Genomic DNA, 17,385 nt, shown 5'->3' with positions numbered 1-17,385 from the left:
AGTCTTCCATCCTTCCGAGGTAGGTAAAATGAGGACCCAGATTGTTGGGGGCAATAAGCTGACTTTGTAATAATGCCGCTTGGGGGGGGGCGAAAGCCCTAATAAGCAGGCATATACATAGAATGAAGCCTATTGCTAAGCACATTGGTTTGTGCTTTAGATTGTAAGCTGCCCTGAGTCTTCGGAGAAGGGCGGGATAAAATAAAAATAAAAATAAATAACATTAACTGGACATTTTGAACTTAAAAAATGTTTCTCCTTTTGGCTAGGTAATAGAGCATGCATATCAAAGAACCTCCATCAAGGTCATCTTCTGCTCTCTTAAATTTGTATGTTTCTTGGAAGAAGTGTAGCATTATGTTTCCCTGCTGCAAGGTTTTTTTCTTGAAGTCTCACATGTTTTTGGTAAAAGGAAGGAAAAGAGTGAACAGCAGCATCTTCCTTTCCTACCCATACTCTCCTACAATTTCTTATGTTTGCCATCAAGGGCAAAGTAGACCAGGATTAATGTGGTTATGGAGTCTGGAGCGCTCTGATTAATTAGCTTCTTTCAAATTTCATCAAACTCTCCCTCCTTGAATTGATGGGTAGCCCATAGCCTGAAGGAACAGCTGAATCTTAATAACATATTCCCCCACACACTGTTTTTATATGTTTGATCGGATTCTCTAAGTTATCTCTCAGGATTTCTGTGGAGAATCTCCATCATCCAGGTCCGAGTGGTCTCAAAGGTACTTTTTCGATAGGCAACTAAACTGTTCTTTTTCCTTGAGGAAGGAGAAGTTTCTCTTCTCATCCAAGAAGCTTCCTTGCTTCTGGCAGGATGGTGGGGGCGATGGAAGAATTAGTTCTGACACGATGGTGGGGGGTGTTGGAAGAATCATATTTCTTTGCAGTCATCTGGTTGTTATCACTCTCCCTGATAGCTGTTGAGGCGACTTGCCACTGTGCCCTGTATCGGAGTGCAAATGGGATGGAATCTTCTTGGAACTGCTGAAAGGAGTGCATTATGTCTCAGGAAAATCACCCAACGCATATATGTATATTAGACTTAATCAGAAGGTGGAGATTTTGCAATTCCCTCCCTCAGTAGGCTAATGACAAATCCTATATGGTTGGTGGGTCAGTCATTTGGTCTCAGGGAGATATACACAAGATAGGCAATAAATATGCCTGGATTCCCATCACACCTATCTGGCAAGGAAGTGGGTACTTAACATTGGAAGACTGCATCAACTAAAGCAGCAACAGCATCAGCTTGGTTCTTCTTGGAAGAACACCTACTGTCATGGTTTGGGCTAATTGGCTGATCATCTGAGCTTGCTGGTCTGTCCAGTAATTCTGACACTGGAGCTTAACACTGGCCTCTGTCAACAGTCAGCAGTATTCTCAGAGTGTCAGTAGCTATTGTGTTAATCCTTGATTTCTAGGCTCTCTTCCCATAGCAATGGGAGTAGAAGTGGGAAGTCAAGCTGCTTGGCTCCCATAACCAGGACTTGCAGTAAATCATGGACCTTGAGACTTTACAAAGCTCATCTAGGCTCTGAGGGCAGGATTTAACTAAGTCTCAGAGACACAGCTAAGCTAGATAAGAATCTTTATTGAAAACAAGAATGGAGCTAAATAAACAGCTGATTGTCCACTGCCTCTGTGAACAAGCAAGTGCCTCTTATATCTACAGTGACTCAACCCCTACAGCAGACATGTCAAACACAAGGCCCGGGGGCCGGATCCGGCCCGTGAAGTGGTTTCATGTGGCCCGCGAAGCCATCCTGGAAACAGTGAGGGAACGGCCCCCACTGCCTTGGCCCTGGCCCAGAGACCCTCCCTCTGCCAGAGACCCCCAGATCTGTCCCACTCCTGCCCAGGCCCCCATAGGCACCCTTGATGCGAACGATGTAGAGCTGGCCACGCCCACCCAGTAGGCCATATGCACTCTAGCCACACCCACCCAGTAGGCCACGCCCACCCAGGCCATACCCACCTGGCCCCCTGAGGGCAACCGCAATGCTGATGCGGCCCTCAATGAAATTGAGTTTGACACCCCTGCCCTACAGCTTTTTCTTCCTGTGCTTCCACACAAACTACCAGACTGTGTGTGCAGGGCTTGGCATCCTTGAAACCAAAGGGTGGATGAGTATTTACATACACTTGAGTGAAAAAGTATTTGCATCCTTTCCAATTTTTGTTCTCATAATCCCCCCCCACCCCTGAATGTTATCAGAATTTATGGGGATCCTACTGATAGCCTACACGCACCACACCAATGCAAACATACTACCATCTCCTGTCCTCTGCTAATTTGATCAGTTCAACAAAAGGAAAGGATAAAACTAGATTTCATGAAACATTAAGGGATGATTTGGACCAGTCCTACCCTTTATAAATCATACTGATTTTGGCTTCCCTTATCACAGTGAAGTTTTCCCAAGAACCGAAAAGAAATTTATGGAGACACTTGTAAAAAAAAGGTCATTGATTGCTGTCCCTCTGGAAATGGTACCAAATCCATTTCTAAAGTTTCTCAGTTTCACCAAGCCACAGCCAGAGCGATAGCACTGATTTAGGACATCAGTGAATTTTCCCAGGAATGACCGTCCTGTCAAAATGATTCCAAAAGCATAGTGTAAAATCATCTAGGAAGTCACAATTATTGTTGGTTGCAGCACTGCAATCAAAGCCCCAATCTTTTGCATATGCATGCAACATTGAGACACATACAAAAGGGCAAAACACACACACACACACACACTCACACGAAACTAGCTTTCTGAAAACTATGGCTTGCTTAGCAGAACACTGAAAACTCATCTCCAGTCTTCCAAAAATCAACTCAATGACTTTCCAAACCAGTGTAAGGATGTTCTGTAGGACAATTACCCTACAGAAAATTTCTACAATTATGCAAGGTTTCTGTGGAAGTGAGTATGTATTAAATCATCAAACTTCTCAATATAGCAAAAGAGACATTTAGCTATAGTTCTATACAAACTAATTTGAGGCTCAATGAATATTATTAAGTAATTATAAATAGGATTGGGGAACATGTGACATTTTGAAATATTTCTGGTGCATTCTATATGGGGGATGTAGTGGAATGATACACTGCACATTGAATTATACTGACAAATTCCTATTTGCCTATACATAGTAACACAGAAATGATTCCAGAAGAAAATTGAGATTTGCTAAACTAGTAAATAAAGAAGCTAATCTAAGATTTAGACTTAGACAAAGGAATTTGCTGATGACACTAAAATGGCAGGAATAGCCAACACCCCAGAAGACAAGGTCAGGCTCCAAAAAGATCTTGACAAACTTAAACAATGGGCCCTATCCAACAAAATGAGTTTCAATGTGGAGAAACGCAAAGTTTTACTTTTAGCAGGAAAAATAAAAGCTATAAGTACAGATTAGGCGAGACTTGGCTCAAAAACAGTAACTGTGAGAGGGACCTTGGAGTCCTAGTGGATGATCACTTGACTATAAGCCAGCAACTAATACAATCCTGGGTTGTATAAACAGAGGCATAGAATCAGGATCTTGTGCTTTATAAAACCCTGGTAAGACCACACTTGGAATACTGCAACCAATTTTGGTCACCATACTACAAAAAGATGTTGAGACTTTGGAAAAAGTTCAGAGAAGACCAACTAAAATGATCAAAGCCTAAAGACTAAAGCCTAAAGACTAAAGACTAAAACATATGAAGAATGGCTGCAGGACTTAGATTTGGCTAGTCTAAAGAAAAGAAGAAACAGGGGTGACATGAAAGCAGTACTGCAGTATTTGAGGTGCTGCCACAAAGAAAAGGGGGTCAAATTATTCTCCAAAGCACCAGAGGGCAGGACAAGAAACAATGGTTAGAAACTGACCAAAGAGAGAAGCAACCTGGAATTAAGGAGAAACGTCTTGACAGTGAGGAAAATTAATCAGTGGAATAGCTTGCCTTCAGAAATCATGGATGCTCCATCACTGGAGGTTTTTAAGAAGAGACTAGACAACCACTTGTCTGTATACTATAGGTTCTCCTGCTTGAGCAGGGGGCTGGACTAGAAGACCTTCAAGGTCCCTTCCAGGTCTATTTTGAATTAAAAAAGTAATAGACAAGGTTCAGCCCCAAAAGATTTTGACATGTTTTTTCAAAAACCTTCCTTTCAAAAGGCATTCTAAAACTTCAGTAATTAAAAAAAAAGCAGATTATGCTTTTATCTAACTTTTATGCCATACATGTGAAACTGAATTAAGAGTTTAGCAAAATTTAATTTCCGGAATACATTAATGAGCATTGCAAATGACACTTTTATTATTTCTTATATAGCAATGGCCTCATTTCTCTCATGCATGCCACTCTGAACAACTTTCATTTGAAAGTGCTTCAGTACAATGCACATTTGCATATAAGATTACCCTAGACTCTTGTTTATGCCTTCCCTGATTTTTCTCATCTACTCATTCAAAATTTGCATCATAAACTTTCTACCATAGACATTCAAAAAACCCCCACTAATCTAAAACTAAAACGTTCTATTTATTAGGTTAAAATTTCCAAACACTCCTTGCTAATAATATTGCCATTGCTATAATGCTAAATGAAAATGGATTAAAACTAGTAAAAAATCCCGAAGTCCTCTGCCTGGTTTCCAGTTTTTAAATGGATCCTGTAAACTTCTGTGTGTTGTCAGCTCTTAACTTGTTCTTCTGGTTTTAGCCCAACAGTTCTTGCTTTCTTAGTAAACAGGCTGGCTCTCTATTGGCTCATCACTTGCAGTAGGGTGGGAAATCTGTGGTCTTCTGAATAACAACTCTCAGCATCCTTTCCCAATGGCCATTCTGACAAGGGTTGCTGGGAATTGTTCAACACAAGGCCTCCTCCTGGGAGAAGAATACACAACCACAATGGTCCTTTAATCTCTCCAGATGTTAACTACTAGATTCTGTTTGAAAACAAGGAGAGCTGCATTTCCAGAGGCAGCTAGCAGGTCTTTCTTTTACCAGCAACAGAGATGAGCAGAGAATCTATTTCCTTCCTCTGATGCGCTTGAATGGTACTGCTCTATGCAGTTAAAATAACATTGGGGAAAAAATGGCGTTATTTTCACAAATATTTGAGAAATCTTACCGACATCGAAGCTGGAAGAAGAGTTTTCCTCCCAAGAGAGCACATATGATCATAGCCAACAAAAAAAGAAGGAAGAATTCAAGACATTTCTTCCAATTGGTTACTTTTTTTCCTAGTATGTAGAGGGGTGAGTGTGAAAGCATGACTAGATGGGGTTGCAATCACCTAATCAAAAAGCAATACGGGCTAGAATGTAAAGTAGTGAACAGGAGTGTGCAGAGTCTAGCCACTTTCGCATGGGGATCTGATTGGAGCCTCTGAAAATGACCCAATCCAGTATAAAGGTCTAGGCTATACTAACTCTTCCTCTACAAATGTATATTTATTTCTGTGTTTGAAGACTTTGCTTGGATCCTTCAATATTCAGCACTGAAATGCTGCGATGGGTCTATATCAGACATGTCAAACACAAGGCCCGGGGGCCAGATCCGGCCCGCGAAGTGGTTTCATGTGGCCCGTGAAGCCATCCTGGAAACAGTGAGGGAACGGTCCCCATTGCCTTGGCCCTGGCCCAGAGACCCTCCTTCTGCCAGAGACCCTCAGATCTGTCCCACTCCTGCCCAGGCCCCCATAGGCACCCTTGATGCAAATGATGTAGAGCTGGCCACGCCCACCCAGTAGGCCATACGCACTCTAGCCATGCCCACCCTGGCCATATCTACCCTGGCCATATCTATCCGCAATGCTGATGCGGCCCTCAGTGAAATTGAGTTTGATGCCCCTGATCTATATCTATAAGAACAGAATTGTGCATGCCCTGGAGTTCCCTGAGATACTCTGTGGAAGTGGAAGTGCTGTAGCAGACTGTATCATATCTACTAAAGATTTTGGGAGTTCGAGAGTCTGAAAATCAAGCTTTTGTTCCACCTAATTTCTTTTAACAAAGTCTCAATTTTTTGTTCCCCATTTCATCTTAACTGATTTAATTCTGTCCCCCCCAACACCCCCCCCCGGAACTTTTCTACTTGGGAAACAGCCTAAAATGGCTACCCATTTCATTGACTTGATACAATTATTTTAATTAGAAGTTCCTGACATGGAGACATCAACCTCAAAATATGGACTGACATATTAGGTCTTTATCATCTGTCTACCTGAGATATAAATGAAAAAAGGGATCTAAATAAGGAAATGAATAACGGCACATGGTATATAGGCTAATATATTTCCAAACACAAACTAGCTTTTGATGTCCCAGTAAAGTATAATTTTGCTTCGTAATTTTGTTCCTGTTCCTGTATTCAGTATGGACGTTAGTAGGTCTGATTGTTATCCATAAAGGTTTCAAAATTATTAAAGGAAGTCCTCGACTTTGTTGTTGTTATTAGTTGCGAAGTCGAGTCCGACCCATTGTGACCCCATGGACAACGTTCCTCCAGGCTTTCCTGTCCTCTGCCATCTTCTGGAGTCCTCGACTTACATCCATTCAAACCACTGTCCGAGGTTACAGCAGCACTGAAAAATGTGACTTATGACCAGTCCTCGCACTTATGACAATCACAGCACAATCAGTGTCACGTGATCAAAATTAAGGCACTTGGCAACCAACATGTATTTCCAAGAGTGGCAGCATCCCAGGGTCACGTGATCGCCATTGGCGACCTTCTTCCCAACAGGCTTCCCACACGCAAAGTCAATGGGGAAAACGCATTTGCTTAATGACCGTGCAATTTGTTTCACCACTGAAATGATTTGCTTAGCAACCATGGGGAAAAAAGTTGTAAAATCGGGTGTGACTCACTTAACAACCCCCTTTAACTTAGCAATGGAAATTCTGCTCCCAGTCGTGCTCATAAGTCGAGGACTACCCACACTCTCAAATATACAGAATATGAAGTTTCCCCCAGCCCCTGGTGTGTTTTGAACAATCATGCACATAGAAATGCATAAAGTAGAGTACTAAAGCAGGGCTTTTTTTTCTCATAGAACGCTCAGAACGGAGTTCCGGCACCTTTTTTGGATGGAACCTTGTAGGGTAGGCAAGGCAGGTTGTATGACATGTGTGAGTTCCGGCACCTTTTTGTTTTACAAAAAAAGCACTGTACTAAAGACATAGGACAGCCCTGAAGAAGAAGAAGATGCTTTGGAATAAATGAGGCCCTTCCATGCACTGGAGTAAATGAGAACTTCCCTAAATGAATGATAGGAAAGGAAATAAACTGGAAGAATTAAAACTACTTGCTACAAGAACTACACGTCACGTGGAAACCTTTCCATGTTGCATTTTGAAGTCTTTCCATCTCCTCTGCAAAGTGATCTGTCCTTCACCCACGATATGACCATATTTCTTTGCCTCTCTCTGCAGACATCATCTTCCCTTGGAGAGGACCAAGAAATAGATGATATTCTGTCATGAGCTAAATCCTACTGGACGTTATGTTAGATCAGAAAAAGTCATGCCACCATCTCTGTTTCTCCAGAAATTTCTTCCTTGCGGTGAAGAATTTAGATTCCATTAATGCAACAAGACTTTAATAGAAATAAGCTTTTTTTGCCTAAGGCTTCAGGTAATCCTGAGATCTGAATAAGGGGAAATTCTCATCTGACTGACAGTCTTCTAAGTTCAGAGCTAGTCACATGCATCAATTAGACTTGCATAAGGGATATTTATCCTGCAGGAAGAGAACACTCTAGCAGGGTGGGACCTCAGGCACTAGACTTCTTCCAAAAGTTCAAAAAGTTGCAATTCTTTTCTCCCTCTCCCATTGGTTTTTCTATATTATTTTAGACCTGTACAAAGCAATTATCCAAGATGAATACGTACATTTCATAGGTTAACAGCCACAGCTATGCACTATACCTGAAAAACTGTTTTGAATTTCTGAGGCTGGCTAATATGTTCAGGGTTGAAAAGCGTTTTCCAGTGTGGCAAAAAAAGAGAAAACAAAGGAATATTGGGAGACAGGAGGTGATACGTTTTAGCCAACAATTCTACTCATCAAAATGGTCTGTGGGATGGTAGTCCAAGAGAGAAAGAGGTTGATCCCCAGTACAACATGTGAAATGGGTCGTTAAGCAAAGCATTAATGACAGCAGCCTCTTTCTTCCTGCAGCCCCGTGTGAAGATACTGCCAAGGAAATGGAGGAGCTGCAGTTATGTGCAGTTTATGTGCACAAAGTCCTTGTTTTTCCCACCAGGCACTGCAGAATAGCAATTGTCCATTCACAGCACATAGCAAATAGTCTGCATTTTGGAGCTAACGTTTTGCCATTTCTAAGCTAGTCCTTATGGACCAAGCGTGGGCAACTCTTTCTCCCCAAGTAAGCCTTCGAAGTGCATTCTTAGGGCGAACCTCGGCAAAGCTTTTGGCCTTTCCCCTGTTTTTACAGAAGCAACCCGAGTCTGAAAACAAGGTACGTTTAATAATAAAAAAACAAGCGTTTTTTCCTCTCCCCTCCCACCCCAACCCCCCCCCGCCCACACGTTATTCAATTCTTGCAGACATTATACTTGCAATCTTTTAATTGAAACGTACACACACACAAAAGGCCGCCGCTGGCTACCGGGGCGAGATTTTAAACACGCGTCTCTCCAAGCGAGTCGCTCTTCCAAATGCACGCTGGCTCCCCGAAACAATGTGGGCTCTGTTTTCAACCCAAGCTCGGGTTCCTGCGGCACACGCTGGTCATTTCCATGCTGCAACGGTCGTCCAAGTTAAGGCTACAGGCTGCCCTTTGATGATGGCCAGTCCCTCACTTTCCTCTCCGGTCTCTCTCTCTCTCTCTTGCTGTAGCCCCCTCCCACGCCAGCCAGCTCTCCAAGCTATTCGCGCCTAGGTGAAATATTAACAGGACCGCCGACCGCCTCTTCGGGGGAAGCGTAAAGGAACAACCCGGAGGTTGGTAACTTTTTCCCTTTGAAAACCCAAGCCACAAGAACCCCGATGCTCGAGACGCAACACCCTGCGCGATTCTTCCGGATAAGAAGCGACTCATCGCGTACAACCCCTTTCGGGACTCTCCACTTCAAACATTACTGAAAGGAAGCTGGCCGGGGGAAGGAGGGGGTGGGTGGGAGAGGCGAAGGGGAGCACCCCTCTTTTGATTTTATTTTTTTTTTGCACACAATTCATACAAGTTTCCAGGATGCCTCACCTCTTGGCTACTCGCACAAACGGATAGGAAGGAAGGAAGGAAGGAAGGAAGGAAGGAAGGAAGGAAGGAAGGAAGGAAGGAAGGAAGGAAGGAAGGAAGGAAGGAAGGAAGGAAGGAAGGAAGGGAAAGAGGGAGGGGGGAAGGAAGGAAGGAAGGGAAAGAGGGAGGGGGGAAGGAAGGAAGGAAGGAAGGAAGGAAGGAAGGAAGGAAGGAAGGAAGGAAGGAAGGAAGGAAGGAAGGAAGGAAGGAAGGAGGGAGGGAGGGGGGAAGGAAGGAAGGAAGGGAGGGAGGGAGGGAGGAAAGGAAGGAGGGAGGGGGGAAGGAAGGAAGGAAGGAAAGAAGGAAGGAAGGAAAGGAAAGGAAAGGAAAGGAAAGGAAAGGAAAGGAAAGGAAAGGAAAGGAAAGGAAAGGAAAGGAAGGAGGGGGGAAGGAAGGAAGGAAAGAAAGAAGGAAGCTTGTTTCACAGCAAGCCTCGCAAAGTGTTTTCTTCCAAATACCCTTGTAAGTTCGTTCAATTAACTTTGCGCAACTGCAGTTTTCCCCCTGAAGGCGAGTCCCAACCGTGCCGCCTCCTCGGCTGGCCAGTACGTACCTCAACCATTAAACAAGACATTTAACCATAGTGGCAGTTCGGTGACCTCTGAATGCCGGGAAAACTGGAAGCGGCGCGGCTTGTTCATGAAGCCCCGACCTGCGCGATCGCGAAGCTGCATCCAAGTCTCAGGCAGAGCATTCGGGGAGACGCGCCAAGGGACGGCGGAAGGTGCGCATTGGCCCGGAGAAAGGCAGGAGGGAGGAGAGAGCGTGCCCGAGCTGGGCGCACGCGGAGCAGCAGCCGTAGCGCAAGAGCCAGACTTCCCGGCCGGGCAAGAGCTGGAGAAGAGCTCCGCGGGGCTTGGCGCAGTCTCGGGCTGGCGGAGCGGCGAAGGCCGAGCCGTGCCTGGCTGGGAGGTGCTGTCAACTGCCACAGGCACAGCGCGGCCGGCCAATCAGCGGCGGCGAAGCTTCCTCTGTTTATGTTTCCTCGTTGGAAGAGTGACGTCAAAGGGGTTTAGTTTTTCCTCTGCATGTGCTATTAATTTTAAAGGACTACTATGGGAAGAATGCGGCGGCCGTGATTTCGGCAGGCAGGCTACCACTCCACCCTAGATAGAAACTGGAGCCTTAGTTATTATTATTAATATCATCATCATCATTATCATCACCACCACCACCACCTATTGCTATTGCATAGACCAGGGGTGTCAAACTCAATTTCATTGAGGGCTGCATCAGCATTGCGGTTGCCCTCAGGGGGCCGGGTGGGTATGGCCAGGGTGGGCATGGCCTATTGGGTGGGCGTGGCTAGAATGCGTATGGCCTACTGGGTGGGCATGGCCAGCTCTACATCGTTCACATCAAGGGTGCCTATGAGGGCCTGGGCAGGAGTGGGACAGATCTGAGGGTTTCTGGCAGGAGGAGGGTCTCTGGGCCAGGGCCAAGGAAATGGGGGCCGTTTCCTCACTGTTTCCAGGATGGCTTCGCGGGCCACATGAAACCACTTCGCGGGCCGGATCCAGCCCCTGGGCCTTGTGTTTGACATGTCTGGCATAGACCGAAGCTGCCAGAAAGGATGCCAACATGTGTGTTGCAGAGGCACAATCAAAATTTGGAAGGAGTTTGAGAGCGAAATCAGGATCTGTTCTCACGGATTATATCTCACCTTGTTTTATGTACTTCTGCTTCCCAAGTGTTGTTGTGGGGTATCAGTCAGTCACTACCTCTGAAAAGTAATATCCCTTTACCTTGAAACAACAGGTTATGCCTTTGTTTATTCATTTAAAGCCATGTTTTGCTCATGCCAGCCTAGAGGGCATTGGGTGGCCTCAAAAAGCTAAGCAGAATCAATATTAATTCAATGGAAGACTAAGACATAGGGCAGAATGAGAAATGGGAGAAAAATCCTAGATGGTAATGCAAATCTTCCTACGGTTGCAAGGAGGGATTTGTCCTTACCAGGATTTGTGGCTTTATTTCAGTAGAAAATGTTTTGTGTTACAAAATGGGATGGAGGAATCATCGCACCTAGGGATTTACTGCTAATAAGACATATGCAGATGATACCTCATATGCAGATGATACCACTCTAATGGCAGAAAGTGAAGAGGAACTAAAGAGCCTCTTGTTGCGGGTGAAGAAGGAGAGTGCAAAAGTTGAGTTGAAACTTAACATTAAGAAAACCAAGATCATGGCATCCTGCCCTCTCAATTCCTGGCAAATAGATGGGGAAGAAATGGAGGTAGTGACAGATTTTATTTTCCTGGGCTCCAAGATCACTGCAGATGGGGACAGTAGCCAAGAAATTAAAAGACGCTTGCTCCTGGGGAGGAAAGCCATGGCAAATCTAGACAGCACACTAAAAAGCAGAGACATCACCCTGTCAACAAAAGTGTATATAGTCAAGGCTATGGTCTTCCCAGTTGCAATGCATGGCAGTGAAAGTTGGACCATAAGAAAGGCTGAGCGCCAAAGAATTGAGGCCTTTGAGCTATGGTGCTGGAGAAGACTCCTGCGAGTCCCTTGGACTGCAAGGCGATCAAACCGGTCAGTCCTAGAGGAGATCAATCCTGAGTGCTCTTTAGAAGGCCAGATCCTGAAGCTAAAACTCAAATACTTTGGCCACCTAATGAGAAGGAAGGACTCACTGGAGAAGAGCCTAATGCTGGGAAAGATTGAGGGCAATAGAAGAAGGGGACGACAGAAAATGAGGTGGCTGGATGGAGTCACTGAAGCAGTAGGTGTGAGCTTAAATGGACTCCAGAAGATGGTAGAGGACAGGAAAGCCTGGAGGAACGTTGTCCATAGGGTCGCGATGGGTCGGACACGACTTCGCAGCTAATAACAACAATAACAAAACATGTTACCCAAGGAAAGTGCTTCAAGAAGAAGAAATGGGGGGGAAAAGCATAATGGGAATGGTTAGACTGCAACATGATTATCCCTACTCAGTTCTGATGGTACTATAATCCTTCTCTCGCTTGGTGTTGTTTTTTTCTGCTCTTGAATGAGAAGTTACATTGAATCTGTCTCTTGTTTATCTGTTCAAATGTTTAATCCACATCTTAAAACATAACATCTCCACTAATTTCAGCTGAACTCCAGTTGACTTCACAAATGCAACTATCTAGTTTTTGCAGCACAATACAGAAATGGGTTGTATTGCCTTCTTGGATTTTATCTGTTTTCATTTCATTTTATTTCCAGTTATGACCTACAGCCCTCGAATTTTCTCCCCCTTTAATACTAACCAAGTTCAAAGCAGTCCTAGCTGCTCTCTGACTTTGGTTGTTTGCTTGACATTTCATGGCCCAACTAGGTAGCATGCTCAGTGCTAAGGAAAGTGGCTTGCCCTGTATATAAGAGCAGTGGTGTAAGAACATTATTCAGACAAGCAGAAACTCACTGCAGCAACCACGGAACAGTAGAAAAAAGAAACAGTCTGCCTATGCAACATCTTCCAACAAAATAAATACTCGGACAACTTTATCAGAAGGGACCTGATCATTCAGCATACTAAAACACATCCAACTGTGAAAAAGATAATAGTGCCATACTTGAAATACATATCAGAAACAACCAATAGACTATTACAGCCACATGGCCTTACCATTCCATACCATACCAACCAGCATAGACCTCCAAAGTATCTTAAGTAAAGCAAGACCCAAGAAGAAAGAGAACATCTACAACATACGGTGTAAAGTCTATAGCAGGGGTCTTCAAACCTGGCCCTTTTATGACTTGTGGACTTCATCTTCCAGAATTTGTCAGCCAGCGTTCCTGGCTGAGGAATTCTGGGAGTTGTAGTCCACAAGTCATAAAAGGGCCATGTTTGAAGACCCCTGGTCTATAGCAACCACTATGTAGGACTGATAGGCAGAAGACAAGAAGAGTGCATCCATGCACACCAACTAGCAGTCAGAAGATACAATGAAAATCCCTTAATCTTACAACACATTGAAAGATTCAGCCATAATTTCAGTTGGGAAACTGGGAGCATCCTTGATCAAACCAGAGCCAAAAATGCCAGGGAATTCCTGGAAGCTTGGTATACAGACAAATCAGCCATCAGTAGACACACAGAAATAAACCATATTTATACACCATTAAAAAGAGACAACATGAAGAGAGAACAAAAAGCTAAGAAAAAATAGAGACAAAGGAAGCAAGAAGAACACATCCTGTCCAGCAGCCAACACCTTGATGAACACCGGAGAGATAATCAAACAGAAAACAATACCCTAATCAAGGAATTATCAAGGGGAAAAGCCACAATCCCAACAACACTGGCAGGGCAAACTACTGTATATAAAAATGGACTAAACTCCACATTCATTAGCACTAAAGATGTTACCTAGTTAGGTAGGTAATCAAACATCTGCAAAAAAAGATCCAAGCTCAGAAAACACCAAGGACTCCTTAGTTCATTCCTGAGCTACATATATTCTCTCCAATGGTTAGTGTTAAAAATAATCTGTCAAAAGGCACAATTATTTTAAAATATATCCATCACAATCAAAATCATCATGATCAAAACTGCATACTTTTCCTTCACCTCATGGCAATTTTTTTTTACCTGCAAGTCTGATGGCAATAGTCAGAAAAAGTGTGTTCAGTTTAAATTTCCATGCCCTTCTAGGAGTTTAAGCGGTGATGTAGGACTAACCTAATGGTGGGGACTGCTGAACCTGACTGGTTCTGATGCTATGTAAATCAGCTCCTTCTTGGCTTCAGTGACTTTTAAAAGTATTTGGAATGCAGCTACTCTATTATATCTTTGCATGTCTGGAAGGCCATTTTAACCTCGGCATCTGTGGATAACCAATTAATCTGATGGCTTAGGGCAGACATGTCAAACACAAGGCCCGGGGGCCAGATCCGGCCCGCGAAGTGGTTTCATGCGGCCCGCGAAGCCATCCTGGAAACAGTGAGGAAACGGCCCCCACTGCCTTGGCCCTGGCCCAGAGACCCTCCTCCTGCCAGAGACCCTCAGATCTGTCCCGCTCCTGCCCAGGCCCCCATAGGCACCCTTGATGCGAACGATGTAGAGCTGGCCACGCCCACCCAGTAGGCCATTCGCACTCTAGCCACGCCCACCCAGTAGGCCACGCCCACCCTGGCCATACCCACCCGGCCCCAGGAGGGCAACTGCAATGCTGATGCGGCCCTCAATGAAATTGAGTTTGACACCCCTGGCTTAGGGGGTGACAACATTAACAACCTAGATTAGCTCCCACACGTCTGTATTATGGGGATTGTCATATAGCATCTTTAATCCCTAAAACTGGTATATGATTCCTTATCATATCCTAGCATTCCTTCTAGGATTATTACTAGTAACTAGCTTGTCGTATATGGAGACGACATACATCCCTTCTCATTGTTGAGAAATTGCTATGAATTACTGATACCGTAAGTTGTTGTTTCAACCAAATGAAAGAAGCAATGTATTTGTAAAACAACTCAATTGCTATAAATCAGAACACAGGTTTAGAAGTGGGCTGCTTTTTTAACTGGAACTCTAGAAGAAACTTGGAAGGTTAGAAATTCAAAGTGAAAGGAATACTTTAAAATGTATTCTTGAATGCTTCAGCAGGTTTACTAGCATCAACAATAAGAAAAACATGCAGCCATTCTATCATTCCTTCCTTAATGAGTGAAAATTAAAAGGAGATGAAATAATGGGAGAACACAAGAGAGTTGTTGTGTGTGTTTTTTAAAGGATATCCACATCTGGTTCTCGTAACAAAATGTTATGATGATTAATCCCTTGATGAGAAGAAACACTTTGCATCAAGAAGCACTGCAACAAATGTTTAAGTGGTTTTATAGTAAAAATGATATTTGGTGGTGTGTTTTCACAAATAATAACTGATTTTGTTCATGAAATAAAAGCTGCCTTATAGCTGTCCAAATCCACTCTGGAAGGTTATCTGAATTTCTGGAGCAGACTATACGGATTGGCTGGAGGAGGTGACAGAGCGAAAGAAAAACATTATTTTTGCATGAATGAAATCCACTTACATAAAGCTAACTTCTCCTTGAATAATATTTTCTAAGGTAACACAAACCTGTACAGACATATTTTAAATCACTTTAGTGAGATTTTAAAAGTGCATTTGAGAATTACCCTGTGATAAGATGAGTGGATAATAAATTTGATAAATAAAAAAATGGCAACTTAGCACAAATTAATAGCAGTTTTTTTTTAAAAAAAAGAATCTCATATACTCATGGCAAAAAGTACAGTGACTGACCTTATATAATGTTGGATTCAGTGTACAGTGACTTTGTTTTGCTCATGCCTTTGCATAGGTCAAAAGTACTATCTTTATCAAAACTAGCATCTCAGTCGCATATTTTTTTTTCCAAATTCATGCCTCAAGACCTATGAACTCATATGAAAGTCAGCATGCATGTAGTAGTCAACGCACCAATGGAAATCTACGAGAAAGGAAAATATAACTGATGTACTTGAGTCTCCTTCATCCTTGACTAATATGGATGGATGACGATTTGCATGATATCTGCTGATGACGTTACTTAAACATTGCATTACATCCACCAATGTGATAATAGCAAAGACGATTACAACAATGTGATTGGGCAAAAAAAGGATTAGAAAGTATTAGAAAGTCTGATAGCTGCACACAAGTCTTGCAGTTTAGCACTCAGGCCCATAATAAATACTCAGGTTGTAAACAAGCTCTAAGTTGGAAGTAGACAGTGACCTTAGGTTTGTTTTTAAGAAGCAAAGGTGATATTTAAAGGAGCTCAGTCAAGTGTTGTGATTACACTGGAGGGGTAAAGAGACAGAACACATTCCCTTGAAAATCTCTAGCTTGAAGGAGTTAAGAAACTCCTGACAAAATGTTCTACAAGCTCAGTAAAAGATTACATCACGTGGCCTCCCAAGGAAACAGTAAAGCTTCTCAGCTATTGAAATGTTTTTTTTTGGGGGGGGAAAAAGCTTCCAAATAATGTTCAATTGGCTTTTTAAATTGGAAGCATTATTTCTAATTGGATGTGCTGGATAAAAAAGTAGCACCCAATGCATCCTGCGGCTGAATTCAATGTTGAGGAAAATTTCTGAAATGGAAAAATGGTAAAAAGATACTTGCTGCTATTAGAATAATCTGATATAATAATGAAAGCAGAGATTCTTTGTATCTAATATTAATTCAGACACAGCTTCAAGACGTTAGAATTATATGTATGTGTGCATCTTGAGAGTCTGTTGTTCAGCTTCTACATTTAATTTTAGCTACCTTCCAGAACCTGATGCTTTCCAGATATACTGAGTTACATTAGCTTAGTATAATGTACCGGTATCTATTGGGCTGGATTGTACCATTGATAAGTGCTTCTCTCACCTGAAGGAGTAGGCAGCTGCTTTAGCATCCACTACTCTAAGCAGGTATGGAAAGTGAGCACACTAGAGATTTCCTATTTGAAGAAGGTATAGAAAAGGGAGGTAAGTGTAGGAGATGACCAGGCTGAGCTGAGGGAGGAGTCAAACATGTCATAAGTCATGAGTCCCTTTGTGCCCACAAGAGATCTAGGTACAGCCCATCTTGAATTCCTTCTGCTCTTATCTCATCCTAATTTTTCTTGGCCATTAGTAATTCAGAGTCTTGCGGAGAGTTCAAGCTTGTAATAAATCTTTATACCTGTTTGAACTGTCTGGATCTTCTGATTTTCCTGGCACTTGACAGTAAGCAATCAAAAATCCATCAGGATATATTTGTTTTTTCCATAACATTTTTATCTGAACTACTGAATATTCTAACATGGGAACTGGAATTTATAATGAATCAATAGGAGTTTGAAACATCCAGAAATATTATTACACCCAAATCTTCTTTGCCCAAGAAGATGCTGTTCAGATGTATGTGCTACAACTTCCAGGCCTCCAGAGAAATACGGGGGTTGTAGTCAAACAATCCAAAAGCTCAGTCCTTCCATCTCATTTTTCAAGTGAGGAAACTCTACTGTTTTTCTGAGTCAGCCTCTAATACCATCTGTAAAAGCAAAATTCATTCCCCTGATCTGCAAAAGTTGCCCTCTTCTGGCCTACGTTGGGTATTGTGGAGCTACAATGGGATGTCAGTTGGGACTGTGGATGAGAA

General features: G+C 43.0%; 1 protein-coding gene across 2 annotated transcripts in view; it reads right to left on the bottom strand.

Annotated features, from left to right (window-relative positions):
- PDE7B (phosphodiesterase 7B) overlaps window positions 1-10,050 on the bottom strand; it is a 155,961-nt gene extending 145,911 nt beyond the window's left edge. For both annotated transcript variants that reach the window (XM_081327086.1, XM_081327087.1), the window contains exon 1: window positions 9,810-10,050. In XM_081327086.1, coding sequence (XP_081183212.1) covers window positions 9,810-9,830 — 21 coding nt within the window. In that variant the 5' untranslated portion in view covers window positions 9,831-10,050. The remainder of the gene's footprint in view (window positions 1-9,809) is intronic.
- Window positions 10,051-17,385: the final 7,335 nt, after the last annotated feature.

This window comes from Vipera berus, assembly GCF_964194415.1.
Source record: "Vipera berus genome assembly, chromosome: 1".
Taxonomy (NCBI): Eukaryota; Metazoa; Chordata; class Lepidosauria; order Squamata; family Viperidae; genus Vipera; species Vipera berus.
Note: the sequence above shows the minus strand (reverse complement) of the source record. Positions and strands in the feature narration are given on the sequence as shown.